At 39.2% G+C, this 26,438-nt stretch overlaps 4 protein-coding genes across 6 annotated transcripts; 3 read left to right on the plus strand and 1 right to left on the minus strand.

Moving 5' to 3' along the window:
* Positions 1-1,360: 1,360 nt before the first annotated feature.
* LOC135942050 (F-box only protein 42-like) lies at positions 1,361-9,945 on the plus strand. 2 transcript variants are annotated; one of them, XM_065487946.1, is made up of 7 exons: positions 1,361-1,955; positions 3,474-3,628; positions 4,258-4,572; positions 4,773-4,996; positions 6,106-6,706; positions 7,168-7,436; positions 7,800-9,945. In XM_065487946.1, exons 1-7 carry the CDS (start codon positions 1,807-1,809, stop codon positions 8,061-8,063), a joined length of 1,977 nt encoding a protein of 658 aa, XP_065344018.1. In that variant the 5' UTR covers positions 1,361-1,806; the 3' UTR covers positions 8,064-9,945. The 2 variants fall into 2 exon arrangements, with proteins under 2 accessions (XP_065344018.1, XP_065344019.1); XM_065487947.1 differs by having other exon boundaries at positions 1,365-1,955; positions 6,106-6,664.
* Positions 9,946-12,234: 2,289 nt separating this feature from the next.
* Patr-1 (Protein associated with topo II related - 1) lies at positions 12,235-19,930 on the minus strand. Its single transcript, XM_065487941.1, has 13 exons — positions 19,798-19,930; positions 19,490-19,602; positions 19,079-19,157; positions 18,928-19,022; positions 18,647-18,873; positions 15,703-15,832; positions 15,495-15,645; positions 15,142-15,443; positions 14,573-14,869; positions 14,397-14,522; positions 14,171-14,341; positions 13,838-14,113; positions 12,235-13,328 (listed from the first exon to the last, which is right to left on the minus strand). Exons 2-13 carry the CDS (start codon positions 19,526-19,528, stop codon positions 13,065-13,067), a joined length of 2,157 nt encoding a protein of 718 aa, XP_065344013.1. The 5' UTR covers positions 19,529-19,602; positions 19,798-19,930; the 3' UTR covers positions 12,235-13,064.
* Positions 19,931-20,252: 322 nt separating this feature from the next.
* Positions 20,253-21,803, plus strand: LOC135942064 (small ribosomal subunit protein uS8A). Of its 2 annotated transcripts, none has more exons than XM_065487976.1 (4): positions 20,253-20,401; positions 20,726-20,865; positions 20,923-21,088; positions 21,683-21,803. In XM_065487976.1, exons 2-4 carry the CDS (start codon positions 20,733-20,735, stop codon positions 21,774-21,776), a joined length of 393 nt encoding a protein of 130 aa, XP_065344048.1. In that variant the 5' UTR covers positions 20,253-20,401; positions 20,726-20,732; the 3' UTR covers positions 21,777-21,803. The 2 variants fall into 2 exon arrangements, with proteins under 2 accessions (XP_065344048.1, XP_065344049.1); XM_065487977.1 differs by lacking the exon at positions 20,253-20,401 and adding an exon at positions 20,438-20,461.
* A 403-nt stretch (positions 21,804-22,206) lies between these two features.
* On the plus strand, positions 22,207-26,034 carry NO66 (Bifunctional lysine-specific demethylase and histidyl-hydroxylase NO66). Its single transcript, XM_065489150.1, has 11 exons — positions 22,207-22,429; positions 22,497-22,653; positions 22,727-22,910; positions 22,980-23,079; positions 23,145-23,365; positions 23,527-23,634; positions 23,693-23,906; positions 24,677-24,935; positions 24,992-25,109; positions 25,166-25,352; positions 25,848-26,034. Exons 1-11 carry the CDS (start codon positions 22,358-22,360, stop codon positions 25,905-25,907), a joined length of 1,680 nt encoding a protein of 559 aa, XP_065345222.1. The 5' UTR covers positions 22,207-22,357; the 3' UTR covers positions 25,908-26,034.
* Positions 26,035-26,438: the final 404 nt, after the last annotated feature.

Here is a 26,438-nt window from a genome sequence, read left to right on the forward strand (position 1 = left end):
AAAATCATATATAAGGTTCTTCCTATACAAAAAGTTGTCCTGGCCTTGACACAAAGCTCGCGCTCGGTTTTCGTGCGTTTCATAAAAGCTTATTTCCTCACTACTTTTGCCAGACACGGCTGCTGGCAGTGGCGGGTTTGCAACGTTTGCGTCAGGCGCGCACCTCATGGGATCGGCCTGCGATTGACCCCTGCCGATGCGAATGTAGGCATTTCGCTGCGCTTGCCGTGCACGCGGGTTGCCTAACGTGAAACCCTGCAGGCGTTTAGTGGATGGTAGTTTGCAATTTCGGCAAGTAGTTCATGTTTCATAAGCATGCAGCCGAGGGGAGAATTAATTTTTAATAAATTACAAATTACACAAACCTCTGGCCTTTTGAAACTGTTTTATTTTTGCTTAGCGTGTTTTGTGATTAGATATAAAATTAATATAATTATGATGGGATGACATGAATGAAAAACTAATATTATTGTAAATATATGAACAAACAAGTAACCTATAGTATTGTTTTAAATTCCATACATTTTTCTGGCATTCTTGGAAAATACAGTGCCATAGATTAATACCAAAAATTCATAACAGAATATTGTTTTTTTTGGTATCTATTTTTCAGCACTTCAAAATGTTTTAGCATCTATGATATTTTTTGCACCAAAATTTGTGATAATCGGTTAAAAAATTTTATACAGGCATATATCCACGTTTTTCAAATAAATTAATTTATATTTTAATAGACAAAGCTGAAACACCTCTCCAATTTTTTTAATGTTTTGTCTACATTTTGAGCTAAAAAAAAAACTCAATTTGGAACAAGATCTTTTTTAATTGAATGTCCTGGGATCACCCAGGACATCGGCGACGAACTATACGACAGATCGAAATTATTCATTGAGACGCCGCGAGTCTAACGGTTTTTGGTTGGAGCCTTTGGCACCCTCTGGGGTAGTGTTATCTGTCGAAAAAAACGCGACTTTTTTCAAAAACACGTCCGTAAAGCCGAAGGGATGGGGATTAAAAACTTTTATGGGTTATTTTGGAGACTTCAGGTCATGGAGCTAATTGCTATCAAAATTTCTTGTAAATCTGCTGACCCCTGCTAACAGCGGGCAATTTAACAAGTTTTGGCTCTATGGTTTAAAGTGTGCATCTTCAAAATTTTATAAGCAAAATCTCACTTGATATTTGAATATTTTTCCTTTTCTATTTCCTACCACCATTTTAAACCGTTATCATATTTCTTACAATTTTTGGTATTTCTCAAATCGGACAAATTCAAAACAACTATATGAGTTTTATATATATTTTGGTTTTTATATATGTTTTTGTTCGGACCCCGAAAATCTCAAATTCCTGTTGCGCACAATTTTTCAAATTAGATGCTCGTGTCTCGACGGTCTACATGGCCCGGGCACCATAAATATTTAATTTGTCTGTCAGCACCGGCACTTGACAATGTGTACTCTGAGCGGAACGAGTTAGAGCATCTCATATCTCGTCAAAGTTGGCGCCCTCTCTCTAGCCGGCCATGTGATTTTCGAGAGGGGTGCAGGCAGGCTGATACAATAACACGCCAAGTGAGCATCTTCTTCAGTGCTGAGGGGTGGCCGCCACCGCCACCGTCGGGATCAATACGCGGGAGCGTGCGCCCTGGCCGGCGGGCCGTCGCGGCCCGCCGGCCGGTTGCCGAATGCGTCTGCACTCGCTCCTTACCGGTTGCCAACAGAGGATGGCCAGGCCTGTCGTATCCGCGAAGGAGCTTGGCTGAGGCGCCGCCGGCTGACCAGCGCGGATCGATTAAGTACAGAAATGGCAGTGAAAATTTCGCCGGCCGTCATCACGGCGCCCGTCTTTGACTTTTGGAAACCGGTTTTCGGAGAGCGCAGGAGCCCGCCGGAATCTGCACCGCCAGTCGCGTCCGGATCATGTTTACCTGCTGTCGACGACTCCGGGGTCAGGTGAGTCCACGCGACCTTGCACGCTGTCCGCACCTACCGCGACCAATTACGATCAACCAGAGCGGTGGCGGTCGATTCCGCGTCGATTCGTGCGCAAGATGATTGATGGCCAGGAGTAATTACTGCATAATGCATGAGAGAGTTGGGGCCAAATCTCGTGCATTAAACAAGTAGCCGTTTTCCTGCACTGAGAGCCTAGGTTTAACGACTGGGGGAAAGTGGCCACGTGCACCGCGCGATTGAAGGGTTTGAGCGCCGGACGATGGAATTTGTAGGTGCCCCTTAATCTAATCAGCGAGGGGCCTAAACCTACTCAGAGCATTTCTACGAAAAATATTGCACGCGTGAAATTTTTCACGATGGTATATATAAAACGATTATTTTGTAAACAATGCCTGACCTACTCGCTTAATTTCTCTAATTATTGTGAAAGTTTAAACAACTTTTATGATGGAATATTTCCCCCCCCCCCAAGATTTTTTAGTCACGAGAAGCAGAATTTGACTTCATAATAAAGGAAAGAATTTATAACACTTAATTTTTTTTGAAAGGGGATGGAATATTTCAAATGGAAGAGTATTGAGGTTCCACAGAATTTTTACAGTTAATTGTTTCCAAATATTTCACTTTTAGCCGCTTATCCTGTCTCAAATCTTCACAGAGCATTAAAGAGCCATCAAGAAATTTATCATGGTTTAATTAAATTTATATTTTTCAATGATCAGCAAATTCAAAGAATTCCAATAGAACGCAACACGGAATGACCTTTGAACGAGTGAAATTGTTACTTAACTTGCAAGTTGTTATATTACCAGCTCGTTGTTTAATCGAAATTGCAATGAAAACTACACGCAATAGGACAATAAAAGCATGTGCGTTATGATAGAATCGCACGAAACACGCAAAACTCTCAAAACAAGCTCTGCTTTTTTATTGCTTTTTAAAGCACAATAGGCAAATACCAATCAATGGAGAGAATGCAGTCCAAAGTTGAAAGGATTGAATATACACGTGTGTTAAATAATCGCTCCTTCCAACCCCTGCTGATCTTTGTTTGATTTTATTCCAACAGTTTCACATAACCACAACGCTTTTACCGGCTTTTGCAGATTTACATTTTTCATTACTTCAAATAAATTACAATGAGTGTGTTACAAACAGCAATATATTATAATATATTCCTTAAAATATTTTTCTTTCAACTTATTTTTCATCGCAGACTCTGTAAGTCCGTTGTCGCCGGGTGTGACGATGACGAGTGAGCGCGAAGCTCTGTGAAATTATTTGGCCTCTCTTTAAGCTGATTAGACGCGTACATAGGGTTCTTTTGCTCGCTTTGTTTTTATTTTTCTAGCTCAGGGCGTCGCGAAGCAAATATAGAGTTTGCCCCATATGTGGTCAAAAACTCAGCGTGTTTTGCGGTCGAAATTCCTGCCGATCGATACAAGCCGAAAGAAAGTGTAGCAGAACGCACTTAGCACTCTAACTTGTCTGAGCAATAAATTCTTTTGTTGACAGAGTTATGTGGAACGCAGTGACTCCGCAGTCGTTAGACGCGGCTGCCCCATCCTCGCGCACCAAGCACAGCGCCACCCTGCTCGGGGGTCACTTGTACCTCTTAGGGGGTCGTAATGGAAACGTCGGACTCAAGGATTTTTGGCGGTATAACATTAGTAAGTATATCACTACTGGTTCAGATTTTTTTACAATATTATAAACAATTTTGAGAATTTTACTTCAAATCCTAATTTTTGTGTACATAAAAATTGAGTATTTTTTTAGATACAGAAAAAACGGATTTGGTTTTGTTCGTTGAATAGCAGCTTACAAAAAGCTTTAGAAAATAGAAAAATCCGAGACAATATTAAAAAAAGAAAAAGAGCATGAGTTTTTAGGGCTAAAAACGAAAATTCGAGATTGCGCTATAGAGGCAAGATATATTCTGAATTCCAATATAGGAAAATTCCTGTTATAATTAATTCAAAATTAGAAAAAAGTTATCTCTTTTTCAAAGTTCCGTCTCACAATTCATGTTTGCAAAAGATGGAGTTGGAGACAGACTGAGAATTTTTGTCGAGAAGAATATATGGTATTGCAGGAAGAAGAGGGGTGACATTCAATGAATTTGTCATTCACCTTAATTCTTTTGCAATTTAAATCGTTTACAATGGTTTGTGGGGCCGACACAGGACACAGCTGCTCTCCAGTATGAGAATGTGCTACATAATTTTGCTACTAAATTTTTTACCAAAAATAGCACATTCGTTTCTGTTTTTGGTAAATTTGGTCTTTATTTGTTCAGTTGAAGGTCGATGGGAACAACTTCTCACGGGTGGTGAGACGCCACCCTGCCTGCAGGAGCACACGGCCGTCGCCTTCAAGGACTGCCTCTACGTCTTTGGCGGTGAGGTGGGCTTCAGTTCTGCGACCGAAACGCCGCTCTGGGTGTACCAAGTGGGGTCCAACTCGTGGCGAAAGGTGCGCAGCCCCAAAGGCGTGCAGGTGCCCAGGGGCAGGCGGGGCCACACAGCGCTCATTTACCAGGGCGCCATGATCATCTACGGTGGCTATCAGGACCTGCGAGGGTCAACAAATGAACTTTGGGCCTTTGATTTCAGTAAGTGACGCAATTTTTTATCAGAATCGTTCTAAAAGGTTAACCAATTCAGAGCGTGATTCGTGATCTTCATTGCCACACGAAAAAAATTATCTAATTACATTAAATATTTAAAAAAAATAATAACTAAAATATATATTGTGTGAAATATTTAGATCACAGAATCATATAATTATAAAAGGTGTTATTTAAATTGACAGATACCGAGTCGTGGCATCTGTTGTCGGGCAGGGGTCGAGACGAACCCCCCGCACGCCACAAACACTCAGCGGTGATGCACGACGGTGCCATGTGGGTTTTCGGTGGCATGACCGACTTGCAGACGCGCTCCGACCTGTGGAGGTGGGACGCGCTGACCAAAATCTGGGTTTGCGTGCGTGCCAAGCACGGGCCGGGACCGCTCCAGGGACACGCCGCCTGCAAGGTATGTATCTTAGATGCTAATTTTCCCCCCAGAGTGCGTGTTTTATATTCGATGGGTGATAAAATTGGTGATTTGTAAAAAGAAAAAGAAATGTTTCGTGAGGAATGATGGAATTATACCAAATCTGACGTAAACACGACTGGTTCCACATCGAAATCCATCTTTGATATTTATTAGGCACGCGGTTGAGTCCACTTTTATTTATGTGGTTGTTTTAGCGTCATCTTCATGTGAGATAAAGTAGCGTTACGCTAATGGACAATCTTCGAATTTTTAACGAAATTTATGGTTAGCTTTAAAATTTATGTTGATTTTATTATCACAATCAGTCATAAATAATTTAATGAATCTCAGTCAAAGTTTAAATTTAAAGCAAGTAAGAAAGGGCCACAAACATGTTACCTAAAACCCTGTCCGGGAGGGCAAGCCGAAGTGTAACCCAAGACTAGTAAAATGCAAAAAGCATAAAAGACATCACACAAAATTCCACTTAAAATCTTGCTGTTACGTACGCCTTGCGTAAGGGTGGAAAATGTGCCGCCGAATGGTCTTTGAGAGCAGCTGGCATATTATTTCACTCTTAATTATGATAATAAGCAGATTTCTAAAAATAAACATTTTCATAGATGATATTTTATGTCATTCATTTTTTTAATGTTTCGAGATTGAAGTCACGTTTTCCTCAGAGACTGGTTTGAAACGCTGAGCCAAAGCAAACGGTATGCAACCTGTGTTGCATCCGTGCTAATAAATTGCCTAGCACGGATCCACATTTTTATCACAATGAATCGATATATCAGCAAGAATACGCCAATTGTACAATGCCTTGGCAGGGGTCGGATGATTTGCCTGAAATTTAGTGGCCTCGTGTCTTGAGGTACCAAAATTACCCTTAGTAGAAGTTCCTATCTCCCCCCAATTAGACTAAATTAGTTTGTTAAAACAGATCGCCTAAAACTGTCTAAATTGGCTCTGAAACCATCTTTATAGCACTACAAATTCCAAATCATTTTGAACTATTTTTGCAATTGACAGCCATAGTGCTTCGTTTTCATTCCCTTCAAATTGCTAATTTCCAATTATTAATTTTCACTGATTCTTTACTCCAGGTGGCCGCTTCAATGCTAATATTCGGCGGCGAGCGCGGCGACGGCAACGTGGTGGACGAGCTGTGGCGCTTCCACTTCGCCACCGAGTCGTGGGAGCGAATCACCCCGGTCGGCATGAAGCCGTCGGCCCGCGCCGAAAGCGCCGTGCTAGTGGTGACCGAGGCGCCGACGGCGGCGTCGCCGACGGTGGTGGCACCGCGGCCGCGCTCCGTGGAGCGGCGGGTGCCGCGGTCGTCGTCGACGCTGGGCCAGACGCAGCAGCAGGAGCCCGCGGGGCCGCCGTCGCTGTTCGGCCGCCTCTCGAGCGTCAACCTGACTGCGCGGCTCTCCCGCTGCAGCTACAGCGTGCTGAGCAACGACAGCGCCGAGTCGGACGCCGAGTCGGCCGCGTCGGCAATTATCAAATCGGCCAGCATGCACGCCGGCGTCGCCCAGCAGGCGCGCAGCCGCATGTCCCGCGACCCCGTCTCCGTGCCAAACTTCGCCTCGGCGCCGCTCACGCCCGTCGAAGCCGCAAGACTCGTGTTCGTCGACAGCAGCGACGACGAAGCGGAGACAGGTTGGATTTTCATGAACCCTGCTTTTGATCCATCAGCAGAAAGTATTATTTTTTCATTTTTTCTTTCGTTTTGTATGGAGATGGAGATGTTCAGAATACTGTTAGACTTTAGGGAAGATTTCAGACCAGAATGTTTTTTTTTTTATTTATTAATTAAAACTGACAAATGTAGAGTTAAATTTACAATATTTGTCTTTGGGGAGGGAGAGGAAAGTCTAGCTTGAAATTGTTTAATTTTTTGTAATTTTTAATTCTTTTACCTATTCAAAATAAGATGTTTCTAGATTGGTGATTAAAATTTACGACTTTCGCCCTATTTGTTGCAAGCTATATACACCATTTTTTGTGATTTAATGCAAAATTTGGAAAAATTTTACTTATTTTAATTCTCGTCTGAATTCTACACCCAGTTGCTTCACGATGCCGATCCATACATTTTTATATTTATTTATTTCATTTAATGATAGCGTCAATTTATTATATCTGTTTAATATTTTCTCAAGACGAGTTCACTCCGGACCCTGACGACGTGCTTGATTTCCCATCGCTGCACCAGCGCTTTCAGCCAACGCGTCGCATTGCCAAATCAGCGTCGGTGCGTTTTAACCTCGAGGAACCTGACTCGGACTACGCCAGCGTAGCTAGCACGACACCCCATGATGGACCCCTCAGCTTCAGCAACCCCAACTACCTTGGTCCCGACATCGGCCAAATGCTCAACAGCCCTCCGGACTCTCTGTTGCAGGACCCAACAGGCCGCTTCCACTCGCAGGTACAGTTTTGCGAAATAAAATTTATTTAAAAAAAAATTGAACATTATATTAACTAAAACAAAAATTTTCATATTAAATAAAATCAGCTTCTTAGAGGTAATCGACATACCAAGTTTCATTCAAATCCCCAACTTGTGTCACCTAAAGAAATAGAAAAAGCCACAACTATACTGCCACCCTTTAGACAATTTTATTTTTCTTCCCTTAATTAAAATAAATCAAGAGTTAAAAGATTAACCAAAAAACTGTCAACCCTGGAATCTCTCCTTTAATTACTGAATTCACAGGAGAAATCTTGTGGTGATTCTCTAATTGCTATTTAAGTTTGGACCTCATAAATAAAAAGAAAAAATATTTTTCAGGATCAAATCGAATTGAAGACCCTTGCGGCGCCTGCCCCTCGTCGAGCGGCACCACCGACGAGTCTGCCTCTTGAAGGGAGCGAGCGGCAGCATCGGATGGCACGGGCCTTAAGCGCTGGCCGCGCCGAGCGACGGAAAGACCCAACGCCGCCGCTTTACATGTACGTGGTGGGCGGCAGGGAGAAGGGCCACGCGGCCCTCTTCAAGAGATCCGTCTCCATGTGGCGCCTCTGCCTGCATCCTAGCATCTTTGTGCGGCGATAGTATAGTACAAACGTCTCACGCTAACACTTTCAAGTCAAAACCTTTACTGATACAAAACCAAACATAATAGAGTTACCTGCGTCTCCGCTTGCCTGTATTCGTACATAACTCGTGAGACACGCGCGGACGTCCCTGAAGGATCTCAAAACTCTACATTGTTGATTTATTTTGGTTACTGAGTTAATGAGTTCACAGCCAAACAAATGTTCAAAATTTCCCAAGTGCACAATCAATCGTTTGGTGGGGTTGTAAGATTTCCTGAAATTTTTGGTGCAAGTATTGTTGAGGCACCGAAATTGCCCAAAATATAGGAAAAAACATGTGGTGCAATTATTAGAATGGTATCGATGGAATAATAATAATCAGAGCTACATATCAGCAAGTTTTAATAAAAATGTGTTATCTAAATGAGAAACGAACTTGTATATGAGCTCAAATTTCAACCTTTTAATCATTTTAACACACAAATTCAAAAAAATAAAATAAATTACCACCATATATGAAAGCTACCAATTTTAAACACAAAATCAATCAGAAATATATTTCAAAGCTACCGGCTGATAATGGTTACAAACTTAAAAAGGCAAAAGATATTTAAAAAAAATAAATTAAAATATTTGCATTGGGGCATTTTTTTAATAAAACACCGTAAAGCAATTCCAGGCAGATTTCATGGTAGATTGGATGGGGGTTTTACCTTGAAAATTTCGAAGTGATGCTGCAGTTTATTTAAGGTGTGGGTAAATTCCGAGTTTGAAGTCTGGGATTCCCTATTTTTGAGATATCTCGAAAACTCTCGAAATCAATCAGCCAAAGAAAAGATGGTGAAGTAACTCTTGATCGAGTTGAGATATCATATATTGAAACTTTCACTACCTTTACAAGTTTTAAACTGATTAAAAAGTCAAAGGTCAAGGTCGGCTTTCGGGAAAATTGCGATAGCTTTGCTGAGATTTAAATTTGAAGTTATAAATCTGACTCAAAAAGGCATTCTGCACTGCATTACCCTTAAATTGGAAATGTTCCTCGCGTTGAAGGTATCAAATTTTTCTTATCCAGCTGAGGGTGGTAACTAAATATGCCCATTTGAGATTAGTTCTTAATGGCTTCAAGGTTAGACCTATGTGACCCTGAGGGTCAACACCACAAAATGTCCTAAATAATCGAGTTTCTTGACTTCAAACTCGGAATTTTCCCATCTCTCAATCAAGGGAAGTTCAGCACCACTTCCAAATTTCAATGGAAAAAATCCTGTCCAACTGACCATCAAAATCTCCTGGAACTTCTTGGTTGTTTTTATATTAATTACCTCAGATTCAATAAAAATGCCAATTTCCATCATTATTTTGATTTTAAAATTTCCGGAAAATCTGCCAACCCTGTCAAACATTTGTATACTTTTCCCTACAATGTTGTTGGTTTTGAGGTTCCTTCGAAGCAGACTGGAGAGACCTGTGGCAAATTTTCAACTCGTCTTTATATACACTCCCAACATTGAAGTTTAATGCAAGGGATTAATGCACGTCTGATTGTGAAAATGCCCTTTCTGCCAAAAATGCATTTGAATCGCGTGGTCGTCGCGACCGCATACCTTCTAGTCATGGAGCATCAGATGTGATACACACTTTGATATCTTCAACGTCCATAAAATTTAATAGGCATGAATGTATAACACACACCGCACGTGCAGCAAAAGAGCCTTTCGTCGCCCGGCTCTCCCTTTCACTCGTGATTCGTTTTAATATCTCTCACCTTTCCAGCATGAAAAATGCAATTTTAATCTTCGTCGCTTGAGCAAAAGCGCGTGTTGCTTGCATCTCATGAATAACCAAAATCGGAGCTCATTCAGGCGCGGCAGACAAGCTGTAGGGTTATTTCCGTCCAGCTCAGGGTTCGCCAATTTTGCAATGCGCAAAAATGCACCACTGGTTTTTTGCGCAAAAAACCGGCTGGAAAAACCCACCAGTCTTGGGTTTTTCCGCATTTTTCCGAATTTAACCCGAAAATAGTCAATTTTCGCTTGAAAAGAGTCTGAAATTTCAGAAAATTATGCAGAGAGTTAAAATTTTCAGTCTCTTGGTGGAACCAGTGGCTCTAATACTGATTTTGGTGTTTTTGAAAAATCCCTACTTTTGGTCATCCATCATGAGAATTTTTTGTTTTCCATAAGAATGCATGTGTTTCGGAAAAATGCGCAAAATTGCAGAAAAACCCGCAAAAAAACAGTTTTTTGCAATGCAGTGGGTTTTTCCGGAAAAATGCGGGTTTTTGCGAACCCTGGTCCAGCTACAACAATTTTAGCATGTGCGCACTCACGTTTTGAATACATACACAAAGCTTTAGAGAGGGAGTATATCTTCTTATACGACATAGCCAAATGAATGAATGAAAGGGATGGGTCGCAGCGATGAAAGGTGTTGAGGCTGAATGAACCGCGTGAAGGCGACGAAATTTTGAAAAAATAAAAAATGATTGAGAGCGTCACTTCGTTATATATTTTAGACGTAAAAAATGCTGTGGGTAGCCGCTTGAATCGAGTAAAGAATATGGGCTGAATTAGGTTCATGTTTCGTCCAATTTTCACTTTGATGTTGACGTTGATTACACGTTGCTGGTTGATTTAGTGCTGAAACAACAAGTTTTTGTGTTAATGGTTAAGATGGAATCGTGGATTCATTCAAAAAATTGGAAATGCTGCCGATCCGTGTTGTTAACTGTGATCCCTGCTGCTAAAAGTGAGCTTGAGTGCAGATCGATTGTGTGCAGCTTCCCGTGTCTGCGTGTCACTTGTTATATTGACCAGTCCTAGAGTGTCCAATCATGTTTGCCAATAAATCTCGAAACGAAGACAGTGAAGATTTCTAGCTCTTTTATTGTAAACCTCACCGAATCTTATATTAGCAAAAAATCTAATCTTTTAAAATAAAGATGGCATAAAAGCAGATAGACGATAAAAAATACTGACGCAAGGAAAACTCTTGGGTTTCGACGTTTTAGTTTTTTGAGAAACCATTGTAGCCTTTCCTGATGTGAACCACACGTCGTGATGGGAATTTTTCGTTTTGAAGATTTTTAAAAAATTTTAAGATTTTAAGAAAACGACCTACTTGATTTCAAAATTGATTAAAAATGTAGTTTGCTATTAATTTAGCTTAAATTTGATTGCTTGTTTAATGAGACAAATCGATCGGTGGGTCAATTTCGACGTACATGCAGAAATACGTGGGTCAATCACAGGCTTTGTAATTTTTTAATGGTGAAGCCAAAAACTAATAATATTCTAAAAGATTACAAAATTTCATATATGTAGTAGGGGTTGACAAATCTCTTTGCATCTCTTTTATTATTTCCAAAAAAGTTGATATAGTAAAATGGAAAACGTAAAAATAAGCCGAATATATATTTTTTAGAATTTATTTAATGACAAAAATTAATCTACATGACCTGGCAGTCAGCTTAGAAAGTTTGAAAACGTTTGTAAATATATAATAAGTTATTTGAAAATTTCACGGCTACAGGATTTACATCTAAAATAACCAATCGTTCGATTTGTCTGGTCTATAAAGTGTACATCATGTTGAAATATAGGTCTATATTTCAACATGATAATATTATATTTTACTATATTAACATATCATCACGATTGAATGAAAACATTTTCCCCCAAGGATATGTATTTTATATTAAACCTCTTAACTCGTTGGATATTACAAGATTTCAATAATTTTGTCAAAAAGTAAAACGTCTAATCATAAGAGTTTTCTTGTGAGAAATCCAAGGTCAGTTTTTGTTTTAGAATGACTGTCTTAGATAAAAGGTGTGGTACCACGAATAGTTTGTTTTCAACCGAGCACGATGCACCTCCGTTTTCAAGACTGTTAATAATTGTGGTAAAGCCTCACCGAGGTTTTCAATTTAAGCGCCATGCATTCGCCTCATGCCTGAGTATATGCTTGGCAGGATAGGCAATGCATTCGGCGGCGAGTCGATGATTGCTCCGCATCGCTCCTGGAGTCCCAATTGGCTAGTCAGAATTATCCCATTTCAAACAAGACTTTTTGGGAAGCCAACAAGGCTAAAACTCCTTTGCCATAATCGCCCAGTTATGACCCAATTTTGCTTTTTTTCTCAGCCTCTCAATAATTGGAATAATAAGCAATAAAAAACTTAGTTTGCATGATTACTTAATAGACTTTATTAAAACTAAACCATATCCTTTATTAAGAGGCCTCAGCTGCTGCAATAAGGGTTAGGTAGGTGGCAGACATACCTAATGTAATCAAAGTGCTCTTTTTGACTTTATTGATTTTTGGCTATGCTCTCCCCAGAACAAGCTCTTGGTTTTCGATCCACTTTACTTTGTTCTAAAAACCCACACACGGCTGGTGTTTTCCGAAGAAAATCTGGTCAGAAATCAATATGTTAAAAACGGTTGAAAGTACAAATAATGGCTGAGGTCTCCAAAAATGGTTTGATTTTTTGTATTACTTTTGAATTCTCTGGGTATTTGTTACTAACATAAGTGATGGCGTGAATTAAGAAGTTTAAAAATGTTTAAAATGACATAATCACGTTCATATAGGAATTCAACATGTTATGTTGACCTATATACAAGGACATATTATTATGGATAAGTTCTTTTCCCAAGTTCTCTATCCTGATAAAATCCTTTTAAGTGCTGAACTTGCAGTATACATACTAATTAACAAATTTGTTGCAATTGAATCGGCACTCGATTAGTTTTCAATCAGGACTCAAAGATTGGCTGATTGCAAATAAGATCAACACAGAATTAGAGAAACGCTTAACTTCACAGTCACATGTCATTAAAAGCAAGAAAATATACAAATTCAACGTTTTAAAAAGAAGTAGATTTGCGGACACTGAGCGCTGATTTTGTCATAAAACTAAATTGCATCCTCTTGAATCCCAAATCATTAAAAAATATAAATTTGTCAAGAGAGTGCTGATCTTATCTGATGCCTGCCAAGTATTGTTAGCTTAAGCAGCGTGTTTGTTGTCAATTTGCAACAGCCTTTGAAGTGTCTGACTTTGCTTGTTGTCTACAAATCTCGTTAGTGAGTTTGGCTTGGCTAATGGGTCCAGAGGAGTGCTCGGCTCAATTGCAAGCTCACAGGACACTTCGGCGACAGTGCTCACAAACTGCGACCACGACTGCCAATCTGGATGCGTCTTCGGCGGGCAGCTATTGTCGTCCAACTCGCCAGCTCGGTTGATAATCGAAGCAATGATGGACACGCCAAACTGGAACAAAGGCGATTTCAGAATTAAATAAGTGCAAAGAAGAAATGGCTTGTTATAGCTTGTATCATCAAGCATGAAAATAAGTAAACGCACAGAGCACATGAAAATTTGTTGTTTGAATTGAAAAAACATTTTGTTTTTTAAAAAAAAAGAAAAAGTGAACTTAAAATCAGATCCTTAGTTAAAATTTCCGATATTTAATACTAAAAATAGCGAATTCCAATAAAAGCAGCGCCAAAATAAAAAATATCTGATTTCTGTAAGCTAGGATGGGAAACAAGAGGAAGGAGTAAGATCATACTTCCTGTTTTTAACTTAGGAAACTAAACTAACATTTCTGAATAGGCACAATTTAAACGACAAAGGCCAACAGAAAGGAGCATGAAATATATAATTGAAAAAGTGTTGTAGCCGTTGTATCTATCAATTGTGATGATTTAATATTGACAACTTTTTAAGCAACTTCGAAATTATCTCTGAATACTTCACTTGAGCAAATTTTAGCTTACTTTGTTAGATAAGGCTGCAGGTAGGGGCGATCTGGGAGTAATATTGCTAGGCGACGGGTTGGCCTCGGACTTCTGCGGAAGCATCACCGAGATCACTTCAACTAGGTTTGGCAGCACTGCCTGAGCGCACCACTCGCGAAAAGCGGGGAACATTTCAAACAGTACTTGGTCTTGCATGTCTTTGCGAGATATTATCCAAAAATTTTGCAGGAGAGAGCGCCAGAGAGGCGTTTGCTGAGAATACAGTAAATGTGGAAACAATCGCAAAAGGAGGACCTGAGACAAAAGACATTGGTTTAAAACGAGTGTGAAAAAACAGCCAGAAACTCTTACCTTGCCCTTTCGCACAGAAAGCAGGGAGGGAAATTTGTCTTCAGCACCAGCAGCAGGTATCAAAGTATTCAAAATTTTAGAAACTATTTCCTCCTTGCATTCCGTCACCGATTGCTGTGCTTCCGGTAATGGATGTTCTAAATCTTCTAATTGCAATACCAGAACATACAGCTGAGGGAAAAAACCTTAATTATTTACATCCGATTCAGATTTATTTAAAACTCACCCTTTCAAGTTCTAGAAGGGCTTGCTTAACTTTCCTAGTGTCTCTCACTGGAGTTTGAGCGTCAGCACTATCCGAATTCATAATTTCCATGTCGATGATTTTTCTTGGGGCGGTCACACTTACAACCTGCACGAGTTTAAATTAGTTTCAGTAGACTTCACAGACCTAGCAGTTACCTGGAGCTTGCCCAATGAGCCTTCAAAATGTGCCGGGGTGTAGGCTCGAGGCTCCAGGGTGCGCTGCTCTCGCCTCTGCAATCGCAAGCCGCGTTCGCCAGCCTTTTCCTTGGCCCTCTGCTTCTTGAACTGGAATGCCGTGTAGTAGAAGTCGTCCACGTAAGGCTTTTGCGAGTTGAGTTGCAAAATTTGTATGTTTATCAACCATTGCTTGTCTTTCGGCGTCATCAACCCTGCGTACGGGTCGTGCGACCCGTTTTGCCTAGCCTGCTGCTGGAGTTGATGATGCTGCTGCATCTGGAAATAGGGATGAAATCACATGAAGTTCAAAGAATCTACTTATTATTCAACAAATTCGTGGTATTAAACTTAAAAATGCAAATATTTTTTGATGGCTGACTTTTTTCACTTTCATAATTGGTTAATGGAACTAAAATGTTTGCAGCTCATTAAACGCCAAATGTTAAGAGCTTCAGTGCAAGCAATTTTTAACATTTCAAGAGAAGTATCAAACATTTTCAATGATACTATATAGAAATTCCCAACTGTGACAAGCAACGGAAACTCACCATCATGTGGTGCTGCTGACTCATCATTTGAGCCTGGTGGTGAGGGTGCATTCCAGGCGGTGGCTGGTGCATCATGTGCATCGGCATTGGGGGCTGGTTCATCCAGGGCATCGGCGGCATCTCTCCTCTCATCCGCAGATGTGGGGGAAAGTTTGGTGGATACATATTCATCGGCAGTCGGTGGTGCATTCCTGGTGGCGGGTGGGGATGTCTCATCCCTGGTGGCAGCATCATCGCTCCATTGGGTGGTGGGGGTGGCTGGTGCATCATCGGTTTACCTTGGTTCTGTGCCAGTCTTAGAACTGCTCCAGAATTAGTATTCAAGTTAAATTATCTCATCAAAGGGATTTTACCAATATCAGGATTGGGGTGACCTTGGGGCGGACCTTGCGGTCTGTTTTCTGGCATTGTTCCCATTACCCTAAGCATCTCAATTAACTGGTTAGCATCCATGGGACCTTTTGGACCTTCTCTGTGCAACGGACTTCCATCACGGTGTTGTTGCTGGAGAAACAAATTAATTTCCTATTTCCTTGACTTAATATTCTCTTGAATCTTTACCTGATGCAATTGGGCTTGGGATTTTGCTCGAAGATCCCTTTCAAGGTCCTCCACAGTTCTAACTGTTACCATTTGAGTTGGTCTAGGAGGTGGTGGTTGCTGTTGCTGCTGAGGAAAATGCTGTCCCATTCTAATAATTCAAATGACATCAAATCGAATTATTACATTTAATCCTTTGGAAACGCTTGTAACAATGTTAAGATTAAACATACAGTTAAAATGATGAAATTACGTTAAGGAGCAAATTTAGTAAGTAGATTGAATTTATTATATTATTTAATGTTTTGCTCAGTGCAGCGTGATAGCGTGATACTACTTTTTAAAGGACCATTCAAGCATTTTTTTAGCTAGTACTGTTAATCTATTCTTGCGTTCAAATTTTCATATTTAATGTATTTTACCCTTGCAATAATGAACAAGAACAAAAATATTAACATTCTTATCTGAAATGTAAGACATTAAGAGACTTAAGCTTAGAAACTGTCTGGCAGAGCCAGTGTATTTTTTATTCAGTAACTCATATATTTCAGGACTTAAAGAATTTAGGTTTAGTGCGATCATAATGCTATATTTTGAAATGGGTTTTGTATCTTAAGAGCAAATCGTTACGCGTCCGGAAAAAAAGTAAATATGCATTGTGCGTCAGCGAACAAATGGTACATATGCATTCTGCGTCAGCGAACAAAAGGTAAACCTGCACCTTTCACGATTTTACAGGAGGAGGTTTTATTTGTTTGCTGACATTACCTAAAACTAACCGGTTTAACGACTCCAGACATTAAATTTGAGACTGAATGCCGCTCATTTCAAAAAATGATTCGACTTGATACATGCAACAGAAACGGAGAAATGGCACATTTCTCTGCCAGCATGCACGAGAGCCAGCAAATCAATCGATCAAATTTCAAAATTAAAATAGAAAGCGAAGCTGATAAACCGATTTCCACGACACAGAACTAATGCCAACCGATTTAACTACATAATACGACCGGTATTTAATGAATTAAAAAACCAATATAAGAAAGAAATCTGTCGATTTTTGACTTGAGCAAAAAATACGAGACTCTGGAACGCGTCTTTTTTCGTCTCTTAAATTAAAATAGCGATTGCAATTTGAGGTTGCGGCATCTGTTGACAATAAATTATCAAAAATAAATTGCAAAGTTTTCGTGCATTATCCATGAAGCACTCTGATAAATTGTGTCGCAACTAACCTCTTTTATCAAATAAAACGCATCACCAAATCTCGGGTTTGAGCCATCAGAATTGCAAAAATTGAACACCGTTTGGCTCGTCTCAACCTCCCCTAGACAGCCAACGGGTTTTGGGGGTGGTCACCTACCCCACCAACCCCAATTTCTGCTTTTTTTCTACCTCTGGAACTTTGTGCCACCCGAATCTCGGGTTTTAGTGGTCCTATTTACAAAAAATACGTACTGTTTGACTAGTCTTTGAATGAACTAAGTAACTGAATTGGTTTGAAGAGGGCAATTACTCGTCAACGTCGTTCCAAGGTGTTGAAACGGACAAAAAATGCTAAATTTCCCGTTATTGAGGGGGTTAAAAGGGGGTTGGGGGTTGGTTGGTCCCATACCCCTTTATTGCACTTGGGTACGTCAAGACGAGTCTAACGGTATGCGGTTTTTCAAAATCAGATGATTAGAAGTCGAGATTTGGGCGATCATCGAGCATATTATTGCATCGCGTCTTGATAAAAAAAAGCTTTGTGCACCCGAATCTCGGGTTGTGGTGGTCCTATTTACGAAAAATATGTACCGTTTGACTAGTTTTTAAGTGAACTAAGTAACTGAATGGGTTTAAAGAGGGCAATTACTCGTCAACGTCGTGCCAATGTGTTGAAACAGACGAAAAAATGCTAAATTTCCCGTTATTGAGGGGGTTAAATGGGGGTTGGGGGTTAGTGGGTCTCGTACCCCTTTAGTGCACTTTGGGACGTCGAGACGAGTCTAACGGTATGCGGTTTTTCAAAATCAGATGATTAGAAGTCGAGATTTAGTCGATCATCGTTTTTTAACAACCTCGAAAAACAAGGTTTTTCAAAATTTCCATTTTTTTTAATAAAACGAAGAAAAACTCCAATCCAAATTTTAATGTTTTTAACTAAACTTTCTGTACTCTACAAAATGGCTATGGAAAAAATAAAAAATTTCAGTATATTCAATTTCAAATTCGAGTTTTAAATAAAAAATCAATTTTATGACCTTGACCTTTGACCTACCACTTTGAGGTCAATATAAAAGTTGTTTGCCATGTTGAGACGAGTTAAACGGTTTTTTAATTTTTGTTCTAGAACCATCCTGAGCAAAGTTACAAAGTACTCAAAATTCCCAGATTTTGACTTTCGAACGCCCGCAAAACCCGCAAAAATTAGAAATTCGGAGTTTTTTCAACTATTTTCTCGGTCAATTAAGGCAAAGTTTGCGCAAAAAAATTTTCTTCAAAGTCCATTGATCCCTGGACAAAAATTTGTTGATTTTCACCTTTTTCACAGATTTTTGCAAATGACATCTTTTGTCAGGCTATAAGCTAAATTTAAATTTTCCTTTATTTGCATATAGATGTCACTAGTGATGAAAAAATGAGTCACCCCATGTATTTTGACCCGAATTTTTCATTGGTGGAATAAAATCGTTTTGCGTCAAAAGTGCATATTTACCATTTTCACGATTTACCTTTTGACAGATGTACCATTTGTCCGCTGACGCACAATGCATATTTACTTTTTTTCCGGACGCGTAACGAAATAAAACTGGTGAATGAACAGTCCATTTCATAAAAATATCGTGATCTAGGAAATATAAAAACTTAAAACTTAGGAGGGACCTTCTCTAATCTAAAGAGTCTTAAGTCCAAAGTTTCTGCTCTTAAATTATTGGTAAAAAAATAATAGTTATCTCAAAATAACAAAGCAAATAGTACTTACGCAGCCAGCTGGTTAAAAATGGCAGGTGGATTAGCGTTTGGAAAGTTGCCTGCTGCCCTTGCAGCTTGTTTCTGCTGCAAATTTGGGATAGGCGGCCAGAAGCCGGGGGGCATAGCAATGTTTGCCTTGTGTTTGCTTGGAGATTCATCGTCCAGGATGATTTCACTAAGTCTGGCTTCAAGTTGCGCTGCAGCTGAACCCGACACAAGACCTTCTTCGTCATCGTCCTGCGATATAAGCTTTTAACCTCATGTCCTTGGAGAAAAATAGTGGTGACTTACATCTGGCTGCTGGAGAAACGATTCCTTGCTTTTGGTAACTCCAGAGTGACCAGCGAGCTGTTCGTGATTGTTTTCCCATTCGTCTTCATGCCACTCTATTGAATTTATAACTTAAGATTTCATACAAGACCGAAATTTGGAAAATACTGACCTGTCTCAGCACCAAAAGTTTCATCGTTTAGGGCATCATATTCGTCTTCTTCTAAGCCATGGGGTGGCCCTTCATCAGCCTTTAAAGTAAGATATATTTGTTATGTGAGATTGATACACTCAATATATAGTTTTCCCTATAAAATTCAAACATATTATCCTACAGCTTTATGGTGGTGACTCAATAAGCATCCACCCCTGTGCCAAAATTTCGTTTATGCCAAGACAAACAACTTTTATTAAGTGGCCACTAATTAAGTCAATAAAAGTACGTGGACGCTTACTGAGTCATGACCATCATTCAGAACAGAAACCAAAATGTGGATGGCCAAAATTTGAGCGTTGGCTACAAAAGAGACCAGATTTGACTGTCAACTTCTTTAGTTATGGTTCTCAAAAAGTTGTAGTTTACCGGCAGTGCAGCGTCAAAGTCAAAAAACGAGTCGGTCATCCTGAATTTCCTTTGAACGACAACATGAGCTGAACGATTGGAGTTTCAGTCTTGAGGTTGAATGAGTTGCTCAACTGCAAAATACGGAATGAAAGGATGATTAAGAACAGCAGTCGAAACGTGACATTTCTGTTGTGTTGATGTCTCAGTTTAGAGATACTGAGGCTTGTTCGAGGCCCTCATTTAATATCTTGTAAGAGGCAGAAATTGCTGACTGAGTTGTAGGGATGTTACAGGGAAGGAGGAAAATGTTCCAAACTAATGCGTACCTGCGTTAAGACACACTAAAGTCGCGAAAACTACAAAACTGCTGTTCTGCTAAACAGTCCCCGCTTCATCGTGAGAAATTGAGTTCAAGGTAAAATCATATTCGAAAAACCGGTAGTACTGAAACCGGGTGTAATTTAATACCGATAAATCTTTTGCTAGTCATAACAACTTTTGGACCAATCATCGCTGAGGATTACTATAATTCCTTTGTTTGATTGGATGATTACGCATGTTTGCTGTTTCCATTTCTTCCACCTGTGCTTCGTGCAAAACACTACAATTTTTCAGTGGATTACACCATGCCGCACCATGCTTAACTAAATTAACAACCAATTATTATTTTGATTTCTCCTCAAAATAAAATAATGTTGAAAACTTAGTAATACTCTTCATTCAATCAATATGAGATCCAAAGAAACAACCAAAACCGGTATAGCTAAATTTTATAATCCACCGAAATTGATTCTTGCAAGGAGGTTATATCGTTGTTCGCTTCCATGCAGCAACGCCTTCCCCCTCGATCCAATTCATCCTTTCCTAATGTCTGGAGCCCTGTGAAACGTGTTTGTGGAGTGTTTCAATACCATCGAGTTGAAATCTCAGGTAATCCTGAATGCTCCACACTCTTTTCAAGATAAAATTTTTTCGCTAGAAAACCTGATTGTATGTCCCGTCAAATTAGAGTGTAGTTTCTATTTCGGATGTCAAATTTACAGATATTTTACTTGCCGGACACGACCATTGTTTATGTCAGCGCCGTGCCTTGTGCCGCTTCTTAGTTTTCTTGCTTCTAGTTTCTATTTTTCTGACTTATTCCATTTACAAATTGTCCTGCCCGCGTCCCTCCTGTAATATCACCTAAGTTTCCTGTGCAGAAATCATAATAATATTTTTCTAATGATCGAATCGCACTTTATTTACTTTCAGATCAAACATGGTGCGAATGAACGTGTTGAGCGACGCTCTAAAATCCATCAACAATGCCGAGAAAAGAGGAAAGCGACAAGTCCTCATCAGGCCTTGCTCAAAGGTCATCGTCAAATTCCTCACTGTCATGATGAAGCATGGTAAATTGACTTCAATTAAAAATTTTGTTCCTCAATCTCACTGAAACAACTTAACAGGCTACATCGGAGAGTTCGAGATCGTAGACGACCACAGAGCGGGCAAAATTGTGGTCAATCTGACTGGCCGTCTCAATAAATGTGGTGTCATTTCACCCCGTTTCGACGTGGGAATCACTGGCATTGAGAAATGGACTAACAACCTTCTTCCTTCAAGACAGTTTGGGTAACTTGGCTTTGTTGTCTTCAGCTCTCATCAGATTACATTTTAATTCTGTTGGCTGGTCAATGCTTAGCCCTGGTGTAAAAAATTACTATTTATCATTGAAAGTGTTTTTGTTTAGCATTGAGATAGTATGTATTTGAATTTTTATTTCAACTCTTGTAAATTTTTTATTTACATTTCTATATGAAAATTGGTCAAGTTAATAGTAGCTTGACTTATACATTATATTAGGCTAACCTTCCCTCATTTTAATCCAGGTCTAATAATTCACAAAATTTTATTTTCATCTGATGTGTTACTAATTTTAAGATCTTCGTCCTTCTGATGTTAAAATATCAGCATTACTAAGTCCTTGTCGTGTATATATTAATTGGCAGTGGCTTATTTCAACCTTGTTGAATGATCCAGTCAACATTACTTTCAAATTGCTCAGCGTTCCGATGTTTTTGAGCTTGCTTATTTTGATCATATTTTCTCCACTTTTTTATTCTTTGTACTTTTTTTCAATTCAATTCAATTCGTTTTTATTTCTACAAACTTTACCTTATTGGAATTAATTTCTAACTGAACTTGACTCATTTATCTTGCTTTCAGGTATGTTGTTCTTACCACAAGTGGAGGAATTATGGACCATGAAGAGGCCAGAAGGAAACACCTGGGAGGGAAAATCTTAGGATTTTTCTTTTAAAGCATTAAAGTTACATTCTATAAAATACATTGTTGTTATTTTTTATTCGCCCACCTTTGTCGCTTATGTTCTGCGTATGAATTTTTAAAATAACACCATTGCTGGAGCTCATTCTTAATTATCAAAATATAAATCATGGAAATTAGAATGAGACTTGTAGATAAATACGTGGGATTAATTAAAAGGAAATTTGATTTTTGATAATGAAATGGTGTAAATGGGAAAAAATCGTTAACCAGCATTGTTAATTTAATGCGTATTTTTACATCGTCCTAAAACTTCTGAGCTAAAAAGTTCAGCCTTTCAGTCAAGGTGCGTGGCGCGTGCCGCACATATCATCAGTGTAAATAGCACACAAGATGTCGCCGAAGTAGCCAAACGAAACCATGTGGGTAAAAGTGCGCATGCGACCGGCCCCGCGGCCCGCATGGTACTAAAAACAATCATAAGCACGAGCACGGCATGTTGTTCTTGCTCTCGTTGTTACTTGGTCATTTTTACAGGGACGAGTGACTTGTGCGACGAAACAGGTTATTGAATTAAATTCCGAGACTAATTTCTTATAGAAGGCTATCATTAAAATGGATAGCTTCTATCGCAAACCATTGAAGGTTTCCTCTGAGAAGAAAGCTGGCAAAAAAGATGATGGCCGGGTTAGTTGTGTCATTTCGCTTTGTTTTACCGTTTTTATCGCAACGCGTTTTTTAATGAATTTGGTAGGCAATCAACCCCAGCACTGCAACGATACACCCTATGAATGTCAAAAAAGAGCGCGTGGATTCAATCAGCATTCCAGGTCCATTCATTGGTTCAGACACTGAGTCGACACACAGCTCTACACCTGGCAGTAAAACGAGCAAAGTCTCAAAGAAGAATGGTACATAAATATTAAAAAAAAACATAATATATCATTTCACGATTTTTTAATTAATTTAACTAATCACTGACAGGCTGCGTGAAGAAGGTGAAAAAGAGTCTAAATCAAAGGAACTTGAAAACGAAATCGAAGAATGCCCTTCAACCTGGCAGTTCAACCAAAAAGAAGCTTAAAGTTTCAGAGAAAAGCAGTATTGAGGAGGGAAGAGAAACATTCGCGTGGATTATTCATCCTGTTCCAATTGATGATTACTTTAGGTAGGAATGTCCTCTCCAACAAATACATTGCTGAGTTTTCTACAATTATTTGGTAATTTTACATTACAGTACAACCTGGGAAAAGCGACCTTTACACATCTGCCGAGAGGATCCTTCTTATTACAGTGCCCTAATCACCACGGCAAAGTTAGATGCAATGCTCCGAGAGGTATTTATTTGATGACATTATTTTGACCCTATTTCTACATTATTATGCTATAAATGATGTTTCAGCACAACGTAGAGTTCACAAAGAACTTGGACATCACAAGCTACCGAAATGGACAGCGAGAAACACACAATCCTGATGGACGGGCACTGCCAGCTCAGGTGTGGGAGGCGTATAATGAAGGCTGCAGCGTCCGTATGCTGAATCCGCAAGCCTTCAATGAGCATGTGTTTGCTCTCTGCGCTGTCCTCCAAGAGTTCTTTGGAAACATGGTTGGGGCCAACTTGTAAGCTAATTTATTTTCTTGATAGGCGTCAATGAAGGCAGAAACACGCGATATATTATCATAAATTAAAAGTAGCTCCCTCGGTATGAAGCGAGTTGTTTGTTTTTCTACAGAAATCTCCTGCTTTACTAATTTTTCTCTTTACAAAATTTTGTCAAAAGATACCTCACACCGCCAGGCACACAGGGGTTTGCTCCTCACTATGACGACATAGAGGCGTTTGTCATCCAACTGGAAGGCAAAAAACACTGGCGCCTTTACTCACCAAGGTAATTTTTATCTTTCTACATATTAAAGCCTCATTTTTAAATGTTTGACTGTTTTCAGAGAACCCAATGAGGAGCTGCCTCGCTTTTCGAGTCCAAATCTGGACGAAAAAGATATAGGCAAGCCAATCATGGACGTGGTGCTAGAAGCTGGTGACCTGCTCTACTTTCCCAGGGGCACTATACACCAGGCTAATGCACTTCCTGACTCACACTCGTTCCACATCACAGTGTCGTGTTATCAAAAGAATTCGTGGGGGGACTTCCTTCTCAAGGTAAAGCTCTAAGCTGATCGGAATAGCTCAAGGGAATCCTGGGGTTGTTCCGTTCTGACATGCAAATTTTGTACTCAAATTTAATTTTCAGGATTTTGACCAGCTGGTTTAGCCGGGGTGGTAAAAACATGGCAATTTTTGCCAGGCATAAATTGGCTTTTTTTAAATCGGTTAGAATTCATGGCTAAAATTGGTTGTTTACTACTGAAAAACTAAGGTTTTTATGTTAAATTTATATTTTAAAAATTGAAGTCTCAATATTTTAAAATTCAAGATGTGTTTTATACTTGAATTATTTCAGCATATTTTTGCCAATGTAGCCGGCTTAAACTGGTTAAAACCAGTTTGGGCAAAATTATTTGAAATGAGTTTTTAATACTGCGATTTTTTTTACTTTTGTGATGTTAACATGAAATAGCAGTCCAAAGTTTTTAATCTAGCATTGTTTTGCCTTTTTTCAAATTTAAATCTTTATGAGGCGAAATGCTAATGTTTTGCTACCACAGATTTGGTGGTAAATTAAAACTTTATAATGTTCATTTTCATATGATTTCATCAATTTCATGAAAGACCAGAGGTTCGTTTGAGCTAAAAAATTTGCATGTTAAAATGGAAAGTTTTCTTTTTCTGTTATATTTTAAGCACATTTTGCATTGGGGAAAATCACTGCGGCACCTAGCCTTAGAATCCTCTTGCCTAGTATTAAACATTTTGTTTTGCCTATTTTTTATTTCCGAGAATTTAACAAAATTGTGCAACAATACTTTTAGTTGATCCCTGCTGCTTTGGAAGCTGCACTTGAAGAGGACGTTGAGTTCCGCAGAGGGCTTCCGCTAGACTACCTACAATATATGGGAGTCGCGCATTGCGAGAATGATTCACAAACAATCAATAAGAAGAGGACAGAATTCATCTCTAAACTGAAGAGCCTCACTCAGAAACTGTTCAGCCATGCTCCTGTTGACGCCGCCGCGGACCAAATGGGAAAAGATTTAATCCGAGATGCCCTCCCACCAGATTTGAAAGATGGTAGCAAAATATATACTGACTGAAATCCTGTTCAAATTAATCAAACACATTTTTAGATGAACAGATGAGAACTTCGATTGAAAATTCCCATCGTATGGAGAATGGTGTTGTCGTGCCCTCAAACGACCTCACCCTGGACACGAAAATCAAGTTCCTGCGAGCGAATGTTATCAGGTATAGATCCAAACAACCTTCACTGTTGACTCTGATTATAAGCACACTTTTTTTAGACTTGTGTCTGAGGAGGATATCGTGCGTGTGTACCACTGTGCAGAAAACTCTCTTGAGTACCATAAAGAAGACCTGAAATTCTTTGAAGTGACTCCGGAAGAGGCAGGCGGGGTTGAAGCCCTTCTGCACAAGTATCCCAATTACATGGCTATTGATGATCTTCCAATGGATACTGACGCAGAAAAGGTAGGACTGGATTATTTTTTCCAACTCTTTATTTGAATGCGGTTTCTCAATGATTTTAGAGCATTTTATTATGCGTGAGTTGGGTGTCACAGCCACCTGCTTGTTAAATTTAATTGTGATGCTTCATTTTTATTTTAAAATATTAAATATTCTGATCAAAAATAATTTGGAAAAATGAAACTGAATTTACTTAAAAGGGGTCTCTTATGATTTGATGTTTTAGTTGTTGATGAAATTATTGAAATCGTTTGGTATCCAATGAGTTAAGAGATGTCACTGGGGGATTTTTTTATTTCATTGAGTAGATTTTTTCACATTGGCTTGTGAGCATTCTTCAGTAAATGCTAGTAATTTCAATTTTTATAAGAATGACAGTGTAGTGATATATTTAATAATCATAGTATGGAATAAATTTTTCGGTTCAATTATAACAGTGCATTTGCAATTAAACAATTAATAAAGCTTTATTAACTGACGGGCATTTTTTTGTTGCAGTTGCAGCTAGCAAACATTTTGTGGAGGAAAGGATTAACCTTAACAGAAACACCTCTGTAAGAAGCCTATCTCTTCAATTTTGTATTTCAGAAAATTAATATAAAAATAATTATGTGTCATATTTGTACTCCATGTATGGAGAGTTAAATCCTCCTAAATTAAAATCTCGCCAATTTTAAATTCAAAATTAAGATTTTTCATTCTTTTAAAATTTCCAAATTAGGTGGGACATTTTAAAAAACCCTGTAAAATTGTATTACATATTATGGTTTTTTTAAACTTTTGCATTAAAAAAAATGATCAGCGAATTTTGTGTTTCGCTTAAGTTTGGAGTTTCGATACACATCTTATCTACAAAGGAAAGAGATGACTTTTTAACCAAAATTTGCAAGAATACAACTTTTAGTCAACTTTGTGTCAGGGCTTTCACAAGCTTATTCCGCTCTGTGACGTTGCCATCGCACTCTGTTCCACCGAGCAAACATCAGAGCTGGAATTTTTTGCCTGAGCTTCCGCTGCTAACATCCTTTGCAGGGAAAAAGCTATAAAGATTAATCTGACGCAACGCAATGGCGTTTTGTGAACCCTGCA

The sequence above is a fragment of the Cloeon dipterum genome, chromosome 4, assembly GCF_949628265.1.
Source record: "Cloeon dipterum chromosome 4, ieCloDipt1.1, whole genome shotgun sequence".
NCBI lineage: Eukaryota > Metazoa > Arthropoda > Insecta > Ephemeroptera > Baetidae > Cloeon > Cloeon dipterum.